The following is a 14,390-nucleotide window of genomic DNA, read 5'->3' on the forward strand; positions in this document are numbered from 1 at the left end:
GTCCTTGCGATAGTTTGCTGAGAATGATGGTTTCCAGCTTCATCCATGTCCCTACAAAGGACATGAACTCATCAATTTTTATGGCTGCATAGTATTCCATGGTGTATATGTGCCACATTTTCTTAATCCAGTCTAGCATTGTTGGACATTTGGCTTGGTTCCAAGTCTTTGCTATTGTGAATAGTGCCACAATAAACATACGCATGCATGTGTCTTTATAGCAGCATGATTTTATAATCCTTTGGGTATATACCCAGTAATGGGATGGCTGGGTCAAATGGTATTGCTAGTTCTAGATCCCTGAGGAATCACCACACTGACTTCCACAATGGTTGAACTAGTTTACAGTCCCACCAACAGTGTAAAAGTGTTCCTATTTCTCCACATCCTCTCCAGCACCTGTTGTTCCCTGACTTTTTAAGGATCGCCATTGTAACTGGTGTGAGGTGGTATCTCATTGTGGTTTTGATTTGCATTTCTCTGATGGCCAGTGATGATGAGCATTTTTTCATGTGTCTTTTGGCTGCATAAATGTCTTCTTTTGAGAAGTGTCTGTTCATATCCTTTGCCCACTTGTTGATGGGGTTGTTTGTTTTTTTCTTGTAAACTTGTTTGAGTTCTTTGTAGATTCTGAATATTAGTCCTTTGTCAGATGAGTAGATTGCAAAAATTTTCTCCCATTCTGTAGGTTGCCTGTTCACTCTGATGGTAGTTTCTTTTGCTGTGCAGAAGCTCTTTAGTTTAATTAGATCCCATTTGTCAATTTTGGCTTTTGTTGCCATTGCTTTTGGTGTGTTAGACATGAAGTCCTTGAAGGGTGCTAGTATCTTTAAACAACCAGCTCCCACATAAACTAGAAGAGTGAGAACTCACACATTACTCCAAGGACATCATGTCATTCATGAGGGATACACCTCTATGACACAAACACCTACCACTAGATCCCACCGCCACCACTGGGGATCACGTTTCAACATGGTATTTGGAGGAGACAAACATCAAAACTATATCAAGGATATTTACATGGCTTGCTTTCTCAGTTTTCTCAGCTGATTAACCTTATCATAGATGCCTTCCATTACCACTCTACATAAAATGCCACCAGCCTCCCCATCCCAAAGCCTCGACTCTCTTCCCTCACCTTGTTTCTCTTCATAGACCTTATCACTACCTGACATACTTATTTGTTTATATTCTAAGCCCTCCCATGAGACAACGTGCATGAGAATCAGAGTTTGTTGTGTGTACTGCTATATCTTTACTTCCTAAAATAGCTCTGTTCAGGCACTAAGAAATCAATCAGTAGCTGTGGAATGAATAAATCTCCTCTGAGATGTTTAAATGCAAAGTTCTATTGAAAGTTAGGACGTACACACACATTCAGCAGAAACAATGAGTCTAAATATTAACTATATTGGGTAGTATTTGGGTATCAGGAAGAATATCTGATGGCTTACTTTTTCTACTGACTCCAAATTTTATGTATAGTTTTCTTCTATCTTCTTAATTTGACATAGACAATAATTCTTTGTTATTTTCTGAACATTTCTGCATTTAGAATTATCAAAACATAATTATTTAAATTTACATATTAATATATATGATAGTAGAAAAATATCAAAATCATTGCTGAGTTTCTTAAACATTCCATTCTGATAAAACACATAATTGAAAGACATATTTAACTGCATTTGTGAAATTTCTTCACTTTCTTTTTAATTTTCAGCAGCGTAAATGAAAAAGGATTAGGTAACAAGCCTCTGTGGCTGAGTGCAGTGGCTCACACCTGTAATTTCAGCACTTTGGGAGGCTGAGCCTAGTGGATGTCTTGATACCAGGAGTTCAAGACCAGCCTGGCCAACATGGTGAAACCCTGTCTTTACTAAAAATACAAAGATTAGCCAGGTGTGGTGGTGCACGCCTGCAGTCCCAGCTACTTGGGAGGTTGAGGCATGAGAATCGCTCGAACCCAGGAGACAGAGGTTGCAGTGAGCCAAGATAAGGCCATTGCCCTCCAGCCTGGGCAACACAGCGAGATTCTGTCTCTTTTAAAAAAAGAAAAAAAGCTTCTGAGAATATAAATTCTATTTAAATTAAAAAATTGCTTTTATTAAAACTGTTGATGAATCTGAAAATATCACAAATGATTTAAGATAATTTCCTTAATGTATGACATATTTTACAAGGGCTATAGAAATAACCACAAAAATATTAAAAAGGGTATTTGGTAAGTAAAAACGTTCATATATTTTTCAAGTGTTGACATCTTAGTGTCTGGTTTCTGTACTAGTGTTTAAGATTGGAGGTGGTAGAGCATGGTGGTCAGATCAAATACTCTGGGATATGATGGAATTGGTTCAAGTACAGTTATGCACTGCATCATGACATTTTGATCAGTGAAAAACCGCTTATATGATGATGGCCCCATAAGATTATAAGGGAGCTGAAAAATTCCTATTACCTAGTGACAATGCAACCATTGTTCACAATGCACTACTCACATGTTTGTAGTGATGTTGGTGTAAACAAACCTACTGCACTATCAGTCATATAAAAAAGTACACCACATACAATTATGTACAGTACATAGTACTTTATAATGATAATAAATGACTATGTTACTGGTTTAAGTACATACTATACTATCTTATACTATACTATACTATACTGTACTGTACTATACTGTACTGTACTGTACTATACTATACTATACTATACTATACTATACTATACTATACTATACTATTTTTACCACTATTTTAGAGTATATTACTTCTACTTAAGAAAAAAAGTTAACTGTAAAACAACCTCAGGCATGTCCTCCAGGAGGCATTCCAGAAGAAGGCAGAGATGAAAGCTCCACGTGTCTTATTGCCCCTAGAAACCTGCCACTGGGACAAGAAGTGGAGGCAGAAGAGAGTGATATTGATGATCTTGACCTTGTATAGGCCTAGGCTAATGCATATGTTTGTGTAACAATTAGCATAGAGTTTAACAGCTAAAAAAATTAAAAATAGAAAAAAGCTTTTAGAGTAAGGATATAAGAAAATGTTTTTTACATCTGTACAGTGTGGTTAAGTGTTATTTAAAAAGTCAAATGTTTAAAAATTAAAGGTTGTAAAGTAAAAAAAGTTACAGAAAGCTAAGATTAATTTATTATTAAAGAAAAAGTATTGTTTATTAATTTAGTGCAGCCTAGATGTACAGTGTTTATACATTCCACAGTAATGTACAGAAATGTGCTAGGCTTTCACATTAACTCACCATTCACTTACTTATCCTGAAAGCAAGTTTCGGTCTTTAAAAGGTTATCTCATGGTAAGTGTTCTATGCAGGTATTCCAGTTTTCATCTTTTATATTATATTTTTACTGTACTCTTTCTATGTTCGTATATTAGAGATGAACAAATACTTACTATTGTGCTATAGTTGCCTACATTGTATCCAGTACAGTAACATGCAGTACAGGTTTGTAAACTGAAAGCAATAGGCTATACCATAAACCACATAGCCTAGTTAAGTGGTAGGCTAGGTCATGTAGCTTTGGGTTAGTACAGTCTATAATGATGCACCAATAACAAATCCCTTAATGATGCATTTCTCAGATGTATCTCTGTTGTTGAGTGACACAAGACTGCATAATATTGTCATTCAAATAATAATTTTAGTGGTTTACAATAGCATATTTTACACTATAATCACATGTGATATATTAAAATACTTATTTCACAAATAGGGATACATCATTTCTTCAGATAAAATTATCCAGTAAGCATGGCAGGGCACGGTGGCTCACACCTGTAATCCCAGCTCTTTGGGAGCTAAGCTAATTCGACATTGAATGTTTGACTCAATTAATGTGAACGGAATCATTACTAGAAAAGAGAAAAGATTAGGATAATGTGAGTTAAGTGCTACCTGAATGCTTTTCAGTCTACGGTGCCAAGAAATTGTTCTTTTCCAGAACAAGTCAAGGAGAGTGCATCTGAAGGGAGGTAGCAGGCAATTTTTGAGCTATTCATGCCATGACCCCTTCTTATCAGTACAATATTATGACTGAAGATTTAAAGAATAATATATTTGAATTGGACAGAGAAAGTAATATCACCTTGGACCAACTGTCTTAAAAGAAACACGGACTGAATCGGGAGTGAGGAGATCTAAAACTAATCCTAACTGGTGGTTAGAAAATGATGCCTGGATGCAAGAAATGTAATAAGCAAAATATTTAAGCACATTCATCTTATCAATCAATCGTTCATCTCCTACTGATTGTAAGCCTGTATGTACTTGTGTTGAGATTTAAATTCCACCATCGTGTAATGTTGAAAATACAGGTAGATTGCTTTTATTATTGTAAATTCAATAGCTATCACATTTGACTAAATATTAAGAAATAAATGGTGGAAATATGTACAGTTTCTTAATGGGATTGATATTGTAAAGAATGCTATGAAACTCTTAGGCTTGAAATTCTTTGAGGAATATTTCTGATGTGTAATGAGTACTCCAGGGAGAAGCTTCAGGACATAATCAAACATTTTTAAAGTATTTTGACTCAGGTCTAAGGGTTTCCTGCCTATTGACATAATTATAATACCCATATAAATCAAAGAATGTAGGTTTTATGTTTGTGAATATAACAACTATCACTAGCCCTGTTGGTGAATTGTACATAGTTCTGGATACATTTCAGATATAAATACTAACCAGCACACTTCACTTTAATGAAAGGTTAGGTAGTAATTATAGGAAAATATCTAAGATCAGAAAACAAATTTTAATTTTACTTTAATCCAACATATTTCCTTTAGAAGTTGGTATGCCTAAATTTCCACTACATGTTTGTACTCTCATTAGCGAAAAATTAAATTTTTTACAAAATTATATGATGAACCATATTCTCATCCTTACTTCCTTTTCAGATTAGATACACAGCACTCTGAAGAAATGAATGCCACCAGATCTGAAGAGCAGTTCCATGTTACAAACCACGCAGAGCAAACTCTTCGTAAAATGGAGAACTACTTGAAAGAGAAACAACTATGTGATGTGCTACTAATTGCAGGACACCTCCGCATCCCAGCCCATAGGTAAGTATTTTTATGTATACAGAATGGTTTTGAGTAGGGCAATTATAAATAAGAGATAATAAATACATAGATTATAAATTGGAATATTTGTAAAAATATTTATTTTCCTATATTAAAAAAGCATTCGCCTATATGATCCGTTTCTCTGTGTATTATTTAGAAGAGCCAAACTTTGAAAAGACTGATGATGGAAAGTACAGCACAAACACACTCTCTAAAAAAGATCAGTTTATGTATTTGACCATTCTAACTTCACTACATTTGACTGAATTGTAAAGATTTTATGGAGAAAACAGACTCACTAGTGTTACAAATTTGCTGAATCCATTTCATGCTTTTCAGTTAAATCATTGACTCATTTAAATTCCTACAAATATTTCCTATTTCCAGGTTGGTTCTCAGCGCAGTGTCTGATTATTTTGCTGCAATGTTTACTAATGATGTGCTTGAAGCCAAACAAGAAGAGGTCAGGATGGAAGGAGTAGATCCAAATGCACTAAATTCCTTGGTGCAGTATGCTTACACAGGTAAGTGCTTAATACACATTAACTCGTAATGACCCTACGTTACATAACACACATTATTATTAGTCGTAGTAGTAGTAGTGGTTATTATTGCTACTACTACTACTACTACTACTACTACTATTCTTCAGTAGTAGTAATACTGCTATTACAACTACAAAGGTGAGGAAACTAAAGAATAGATCAGTTAAATAAATTTCCTAAAGTAATAAAAAGGCATAGTCAGGATATAAACTCAATAATATAAAAGAACAAGAGGTATATAATATGTAGAAAATACCTTAACCATGAGAGCAGACAATTATTTAACGCAAACATACAAGAACAATTCTGGAATGGTGTGGGCACATTCTTGTTTGTAAAAAGTAGATTTGGGAGTGGGGTCTTCCAATCCTACAGTAGAGATTTAGTCATTCTGTTCATTCAGAATAATTTTCATATCTATTCAAACTGTAAATAAGGGTAACAATGAATTTGGGGACTAAAAAGTATTTTGACTTTTATTCCAGAATGATTATTTCATCTTCAGGGTCTCTTAGTATTAAAATACTTTTATTTGATTATGTATACTTAGGCTCCTCTTAAGACTAAAACCTTACCTCCTGGCTTTCTCCAACACAGTCATTTTCAAACATTTTTGCTTGCACTGTCTGTAAAATAATTTTGAAAAACGATGTGCTCTCCTTACATTTTTCCATTAATGACTAAAATGTGTTTTAATTTTAAATATTTGTAAAGTATATAATCCCCAAAATATTGTAAATATTAATCTTTTTATAAAGCACTATTAAGTTTGCATTTTAAATGTATCTAACAAATCTCGATCCTATAAGAATTTGATACCAACAATTCATTTAAAAATATATCTATATGACAGTCCCTCAAAAGTTAAACAAAATAGTTACCTTATAACTTAGCAATTCCATTCGTAGTTATATACCCAAGAGTTAAAAACATGTCCACATGACAGTGTGTACACAAATATTCATATAAGCATTATTCATAACTAAAGAGTAGAAACAACCCAAATGTTTACAAACTGAGGAATGGGTAAATCAAATACGGTACATGAACACAGTAGAATATTAATAGGCAATAAGAAAGGAATGAAGTAGTAATAGATACTACAACATGGATAAACTTTGAAAATATTATGCCAGATAAAAGAAGCCTGTCACAAAAGATCGCTTATTTTATTATACCATTTACATTAAATGTACGAAATAGAAAAATTTGTAGAGGCAGAAGGTAGATTATTGGTTGTAGGAATATGGAGGGAATTGGGAATGAATGTTAATAGGTATGGAGTTCCTTTTGGGAGTGGTGAAAACGTTCTGGAATTAGATAGTGATACAGGTTGCAAAATTTTTTGAATATACTAAAAAAACACCAGATTGTACATTTTGAAAGTGTGAATATGATATGATTTAGATCCTAATAAAAATATGTATGAAGAAGCTTTTATTTCAAAGTTTTTCCTATGCCACAACCCCATAATGTAGCATAGTATACTTTGGGATAGGTGAGGAATGTGACTTCCTTTTATGAGATGAGAAAAAAGAAAATTATGGAAAGGACACTGGGAAAGTAAAACCTGTGTGGTAACAACTGTTTTGGGAGCAGACCATTTTTTAGGAGGGATATGTATGGAACTTGAGGTACTGAAATTTCTTTACATGAAATTGATCTGTGTCTCAGATAGGTTTTATATAACTCTAGTGGTATGCATGCTATTTGAAGACCACTGTTCTAACAAAACTACTTTGAAATTTCACAGTATTTCATTCCTTCCTTCAACTTTCACCTTTCTCCTGACAAGCCTTTAAACAAAAATATTCCCTAAATTTCCATATGCTCTAAAATTTCAATAAGCTTTTTAAAATCAGGAGTGAAATGGAAAGAACTTTATTTCTTCTACCTGATACATTTTAATCCTTAGAAAACATCTTTTTGTTCCCAATGAGCATTCGTAGGGTAAGATAATTCAGCTGGCTCTTGACTATCCTTTTACTCTTTAATGAAGTGAAACTTGGGCCAGCTCCAAACAGCCTTTCTTAAGCATTCTTGTAACTGAATACTGTACACTGTAATATACAATGCTTTCCTACTGTATCGAAGACATTTATAACTATTCCTCTGAATGAATATTCTTCCTAATAACCAGACCAAATTTAAATGTCTATAGCAGATGAATATTTATATCTGAATTGGAGAATAGTTCATACTTCTCTAGGTCTCATGAGATATGGGCAGGGCTCTCCCTTCAAAATCAGAACAAGAACAATACAAGAGAGTCTGCTGATGGGCTGGACCCCTTTACAATATATTCTACAGGTTGAACTATGTATAGAGGACCTCACAATATGTATTACTCTTTTCCTTATGGTTATGCAACTACATGAGCCCCATATTAAGGTATTTTAGAAGGGATAACTTTAGGGGAATAGTTTGTAATTCATATCAGCCATTTGAAACATTCTTTATAACTTGGCTGAAACAATAAAAAGTAGGAATGTCTCATAAAAATCGCATAATTTTTGCAACGACTAATCAATAACACATGTTCTAAAAATAATACAGACATAAATATAAACAGACTAACTTAAATTGCTTCTGATTCTGTTTTTAAAAATTCATTACAGATATTTTCAAAAAGAGACTGATTATTTTATAACAAAGCAAATAAGTAATTCTTCATTTGTGGACTGTTGGCAACATTTTCTTCCTCTTGAGACAGTGCCAGGGATGAATTCTAGAGATAATATTTTGGGCAAATACATCTTTACCAGCTAATGTAGATACAAAAAAAAGGCATAAAAGTTCAGTGTTCTTCTTACAAAATAAATGGACAATTAAGCTTAATGCTTTTTTTATTTACTAAGATGTTTACCTCCTCACAATGACAGTTACTTGCATGGCCAATTGTATGATTCTTATACAATATGACATAATGTTCTTTGAGTCATAATGAAACAGTTTTTTCAACTTTATACAGGTATGATTTAAAAATCAAAATTGTATGTGTTTAAGGTGTACAATGTAATATTCTCATGTACATATACAATGTGAAATGATTGATATAAGATTTAAATGCAGGCCTAAGATGATAAAGAAGTAACAAGTTGCTGTTCTTTACAATAATGTTATTCACTGTTTATTTGCTACAGTCATTTTTGATAACCTAATCTGGCTAATTTCAGCCATCTTATTAGTGTTTACAGACAGACTCTCTTGCGTATATTAGCCTCAAAATGTGCTCCAAATCTGCTGAAAAGCATAGCTCTACTAGAGAGGAAAATAAAAAAATATTTCAACTAGTTAACATAATTTTTACTTTATGGAACTTACAATCATTCTTTGCTTTTTCAAACCATCTAGGAGTCCTGCAATTGAAAGAAGATACCATTGAAAGTTTGCTGGCTGCAGCTTGTCTTCTGCAGCTGACTCAGGTCATTGATGTTTGCTCCAATTTTCTCATAAAGCAGCTCCATCCTTCAAACTGCTTAGGGATTCGATCATTTGGAGATGCCCAAGGCTGTACAGAACTTCTCAATGTGGCACACAAATACACTATGGTAAAAATCAATTGCTTCAACTTAACTTGTAGTAAAAATATGTTAATGTTATAATAAAATTAATAAGCAATATAAACTTATATAACTTGTAGATGACTTTCACATATTATATATTCAGCAAAAACATTTGTCTGGTTGAGTTGCACTCAAGCAAGCTTTTCCTTTTTTGAATTACAAATGTTTAATTAAATCCCCAAACTTGAGGAAATAAAAATACTACCAAAAAATAAATTGTACAACTGCGTATTTCAAATAGAATTTATAGTATTAAGAAAATGTTAATTCCCTGATATTTTTGCACAATTAGAGCTTTAGTCCATAAAATTATACAAATTATGATTTATAAAGAAACTGAGGTGTCATTCAGTAAGGAAAAATGCTAATATTAATGGGTCAATAATTGCCAGAGCTTAAAAACTACCAAAATTAGTGGCGCGATCTCAGCTCACTGCAACCTCCGCCTCCTGGGTTTAAGTGATTCTCCTGCCTCAGCATCCTGAATAGCTGGGACTACAGGCGCCCGCCACCATGCCCCACTTATTTTTGTATTTTTAGTAAAGATGGGGTTTCACCATATTGGCCAGGCTGGTTTCGAACTCCTGACCTTGTGATCCGCCCGCCTCGGCCTCCCGAAGTGCTGGGATTACAGGCATGAGCCACCGCGCCCAGCCCAGATAATTTTATTGAATAAACTTCTTTATGTCTTAGTAACAAATTTTACTTTGGTTAAAAATAACTTACAGTTCAATTCATTAATGCAACTAACTTAAAATCCCTTTCAATTCTATTAAACTTCAATTCTCTTAAAATCCCTTTCAATTCAATTAAATCTAATGCAAATGTTCATAGGTGGTAATTATTTAAATGTTGCATATGATAAGATAGAGCATATTAAATGGACAGAGGATATTCAATAAAGCCTTACAATAGAAACTAATACTTCCCTGGTGCAGAGTAAAAATAAACTTTTTTAACCTCTGAAGAAGGGAAGGACACAAGAGATGGATCATTTTGTGAAGCCCAATCAAAATATAAATATTTCAAAAAAATGAAATTGCTTCAGTTATTTAATATTAAAAAACAAAAAGCAATTGCATACAAGTGAACAATAGAAAGGCACACACTGAAATCATAAATGAAAGTAGCATTTTTTAGAATAGAGATGCATATAAAGAGTATTTTTCTGGGGTTTTATACAGAAGGTAATTTTTTAATTTCTAAAATTTCAATTGTTTAAAAACTTCTTATCAAATCTTTCTCCCTCCTACTTCCCACCCTAGGTCCATTGCTCAAAATTTGAAGTTTGAAACATATTCCTAAAACAATACCATTATATGGAGAATCATATTATAATGGATTGACATTTTAAAATATATCATTTAATTACACCATTTATGTTCCTGTGTCCTAAATACAGATACTATATAATCTAAAGGAACAGCAGTTATGAAGGTCAAAGGTTTATTCTACCACAAAAAATAAACACGGAAACTTCCTATTTAATTACTTAAATTCTTGAACTAAGTTTTAGCAGTTTCCTGTTTAGTATTACACACTTGCAAGCAAAATACATTCCGAAAAAAAGTTCGAATTATTTTTGTTGCTCAAAATGAACTTGTCTTCCTTTTCCTATTATGTGACCAAAACGGAGGGTTGAAGCAGGATGTGCATAAAAATGTAATTTTGTTGTCTCTCTTAATCTCGCTTCTTTAGTTATGTTAGTATCTATTGTAAATACAGTAAAATATATAAAGGTCTTGCTATAATAATGTTTTTGCAGTACTGGATTGATAGTTTAATAATGCAAATAATTTTAATGTCTAAGAATAATATTAAACAATTTAGGGATTCAATTGTAATCATGTGCATTGGTAGACTGAACAAGGTAGATTGGCTTCCCTCATGTGAATGGGCCTCATCCAGAACTGCCCTCACAGACACACTCAGAATGCTATTTGGCCAAATGTCTGGATACCCCGTTCGTTACCCAGTCAAGTTCATACATAAAATTAACCATTTAAATCATATAGATGGTTGTCTGCATCAATGAAGTATCTAGCAAATATGTGATAGTCATTTGGTAAATTTTGCAACAATATAAGTGTAGATATTTATAAAATGAATAGTTAATCCAGGGCTCAAAAGAAGACTCCCTTGGAAGTTGCATAGAATAAAGTGTTTACCTTGAAATTAGGAGCAAAATAATTCCAAAATAAAACAATTTAAAATTAATCTTTAAGTGAAACTAATTATTTCTATACAGTACTGGATACTGCAATGTAATATATAGATACTTTAAAATTATACTTATTCTTTATTTAGACTAATCTACTATATTGCCCAGCAATTTTCAATACTCCCATTAGGAAGCAATCCTGAAGTCATAACAAATTCTATCAGAAAATCTAGGTTTTTCCTCTTTGTTTTTTAATTGGAGAGTGGGTAAAAAGGAGGAGATATTGAGGTGTCCATAATATTAATGCAGTTTCAGAGTTTATATGCAATATCAGTACCATATAACCTTAAGTTTTATAGTTTTATATTTGTCTAAACTCTTTCACAAAAATCATATCACTTACGAAAAGCAGTTGCAATATCAAACAAAAGGCAGTAAGCATGATCAGAGGCTTATGCTCGAATCCAGACTTTGCCACTTACTCCATAGGGAATCAGACAACTCATAGGACCTGCTTTCTTATCAGACTAATTCCACTTTCCCACAAGATCACACTGGTGATGACTTAATGCTTGTGAAAGAAATCAGTAAAGTGTGAAGTGCTGTTCAAGTGTAATGTATTAATAGTTGTACTACTATCACCATTATTTGTATAAGTGGGAGGGTCTTCACCCAGAGACATCTGCTACAGTAATAACAGCAGTTCTCTTTCAATTGTTTGTCTTAATCACAAAGAGTTATTTGTCTAAATAGGCCAGTTTGAAACTTACAGCATCAGAGCTTTCTGATGGGTATATCAACATTGATTATTGCTGTCTGGATAACTTTTTTATTTGATTGATTCACTTCCACAATGACTAAACTAAAAGTAAAGCTGAGGTGGTGATTTGATTTATTTAGAGACCCCAATTATTCAGAGACTAGCTTAAACTGTTCCTGGAATATCTGTTTATTGTGCAACATAAATTGCCAAGTAGGTATGTTTATCTTCATTTTAGAAATATATTTTATTTCACTTAAAACTTGAGATCTTCACTATGAGAAATGTTAAAAATGATCATTCTGTTGTCAAAGAAAGAACATGTAATATTTATAAACTAGAAAAAAATATGATGGTGTTTTGGTTTAAAAAAATGAAACACAGATGTTTGAAATTGTATATTTGACAAAATACAACACAATGAAAGAAGAATTGAGATATAATATATAAATTTATTATTATTTTTTTGAGACGGAGCTTCACTCTACTAAAAAAAATATCAAAATATTAGCCGGGGATAATATATAAACTTAAAAGACATCCTCACTCTTTCCCAAAGAAAAAACTTTATAGGAATCCTTTTTAGATTGTCCTGAACCCATGGATTGTTACCAACTGCAATAGAGTACTTTCTCTTGGTCAGTAGAAGATCATACTTTTCCATAAGAGGAAAGAGTTTTTCATCATTCTTTTTTCTTATCTCCAAGGAATTCAGTTTGTTTCTGCCTCACATACATAGCCAGAGTTAACTCTCCTAGGCTTTCAAGATAGCCACCACCTTAAAAAGTTTCAGCGTTTTTCTCATGGCTTTTGGCTGAAGACCAACTAGACAGTCAGCTCTGAAGTCATGAGCTGCTGTTGTCACGTACAGCAGCTGGGAGGAAAAACTGCCGCTTTTGGCTCCAACACTCTGCCTATGTGGGCTGTGAAGCAGTTAAAGCTAACTTTGTGTGTTCTATAAATAATTCCCAGTGGAAGCATTTGGCCTGTCAGCTTCAGAAGGCTCCCTGTTATCCATGTCACGGGTAGCAGGAGCACCTATTTTTTATAAGTGGGTACATCTGTTTCTCTTGCATTTTCTGAAGTTTAAGAACATGAAATGCTTTGATATGCTTATTCCATGAAGAAATTTCTAAAGCGTGAAGTTTTAGTAGATAACCTTTCTTTTCTAGGAACACTTCATTGAGGTAATAAAAAACCAAGAATTCCTCCTGCTTCCAGCTAATGAAATTTCAAAACTTCTGTGCAGTGATGACATTAATGTGCCTGATGAAGAGACCATTTTTCATGCTCTCATGCAGTGGGTGGGGCATGATGTGCAGAACAGGCAAGGAGAACTGGGGATGCTGCTTTCTTACATCAGACTGCCATTACTCCCACCACAGGTATGGAAAATTACCTAGGTAATTTAAAATATAGTTCTGAACTACCACTAGGCACTAATCCGTTTCTTATTTCCCTAATTTTACTTTTTCAGAAGATTCCTGGTAATTTGAGTGTACAAGATTTGTTTCACAGAAGGACATATTCAGCCATCAATTAGAGGCATTAATAAAAGACAGAAAAAACCATGGCCAAAAAAAAGCTACTGTTAAACCATAAACATCAGAATACTCATTAGTTTCAGTTTCACTACATAATATTTGTAAAAACCTGGGAAAATGACTAGGCTAACTCTTTTTTTTTTTCCTGCACACCTTCTAGGCAAAATGTTAATAATTAGTACAATAGCCTTCCAGAGGAGAGTCTAGGAAGGAGTCAGGTACTGAATAATATCTATTAATATTATCTGCTACGATCAAAAGAATGCTATCATACTTTCGATGCGCTATAGCATAATTATAAAGTCATCCTCACCATATATGTCGAATTGAAGGATTATAGCAAAGATGATTCTAAGAACAAACACTTTTGAATAAGATCCAGGGTTAACTCAACTCATACTGAATTTTGGAATGCAGTCTCACCACATAATTTCACCATTGGTGATAACGACAGTTTTTTCTCTGTAGCAAATTAATCAATAAAATTTATAATACATGTGAATATACTGCACATATGCATGTAATATCTACTGAATTTGTGGCTACACGCCTCAAACATCATCTGAATTAAAAACAGACCTTGTATAGATTTAGTGGATCAATAATTTTGTAAATATTAACATGAATCCACTTTTATAACAAAGTTACTAATTAAATGTTAATATTGAAAAATAGATTGTTAATCTGCTGATGATTTTTCCACTTTTTTTTTTTTTTT

At 33.2% G+C, this 14,390-nt stretch overlaps 1 protein-coding gene across 2 annotated transcripts in view; it reads left to right on the top strand.

Moving 5' to 3' along the window:
- KLHL4 (kelch like family member 4) overlaps positions 1 to 14,390 on the top strand; it is a 160,120-nt gene that overhangs the window by 98,742 nt on the left and 46,988 nt on the right. For both annotated transcript variants that reach the window (XM_032757247.2, XM_032757246.2), the window contains exons 2-5: positions 4,926 to 5,093; positions 5,484 to 5,620; positions 8,996 to 9,192; positions 13,301 to 13,513. In XM_032757247.2, the coding sequence (XP_032613138.1) occupies positions 4,926 to 5,093; positions 5,484 to 5,620; positions 8,996 to 9,192; positions 13,301 to 13,513 (715 nt within the window). The remainder of the gene's footprint in view (positions 1 to 4,925; positions 5,094 to 5,483; positions 5,621 to 8,995; positions 9,193 to 13,300; positions 13,514 to 14,390) is intronic.

The sequence above is a fragment of the Hylobates moloch genome, unplaced genomic scaffold (assembly GCF_009828535.3).
Source record: "Hylobates moloch isolate HMO894 unplaced genomic scaffold, HMol_V3 SCAFFOLD_7, whole genome shotgun sequence".
Taxonomy (NCBI): Eukaryota; Metazoa; Chordata; class Mammalia; order Primates; family Hylobatidae; genus Hylobates; species Hylobates moloch.